This window comes from Eimeria mitis, genomic scaffold, assembly GCF_000499745.2.
Source record: "Eimeria mitis Houghton genomic scaffold, Emh_scaff427, whole genome shotgun sequence".
NCBI lineage: Eukaryota > Apicomplexa > Conoidasida > Eucoccidiorida > Eimeriidae > Eimeria > Eimeria mitis.
The window spans coordinates 3,208-3,502 of record NW_013572591.1 but is presented as its reverse complement, the minus strand read 5'-3'; the positions used below and the strand labels follow the sequence as shown (position 1 = coordinate 3,502).

Sequence of the window (295 nt, the reverse complement as noted above, 5' to 3'; positions counted from 1 at the left end):
TGGGGGCCCCTGGGGGCCCCCCTGCCCCTCTAACGAACCCAAACAAAAATCCAAAGGCGAACCCAGGGGGCCCCCCAACATCTCAGAGTCCAGGGGGCCCCCCGTGGGGGCCCCCAGAGGGAATACTCCAGTACCCTCCAGAGGGGCCCCCTCAGGGGCCCCCGGAGGGGCCCCCAGGGGGGCCCCCATGGGGGGCCCCAGGGGGGCCCCTAAAGCCTCAGTAGATAGAGGGGCCCCCATAGGGGGGGCCCCCAGAGGGGCCCCCATAGGGGGGGCCCCCAGGGGGGCCCCCGGG

At 74.6% G+C, this 295-nt stretch overlaps 1 protein-coding gene across 1 annotated transcript in view; it reads right to left on the bottom strand.

Moving 5' to 3' along the window:
- The window catches only part of EMH_0011870 (uncharacterized protein), a gene marked incomplete at both ends in the record, with an annotated part of 5,154 nt that overhangs the window by 4,662 nt on the left and 197 nt on the right, over positions 1-295 (bottom strand). Inside the window, one exon of the mRNA XM_013499390.1 lies at positions 3-295. Within this exon, the coding sequence (XP_013354844.1) occupies positions 3-295 (293 nt within the window). The remainder of the gene's footprint in view (positions 1-2) is intronic.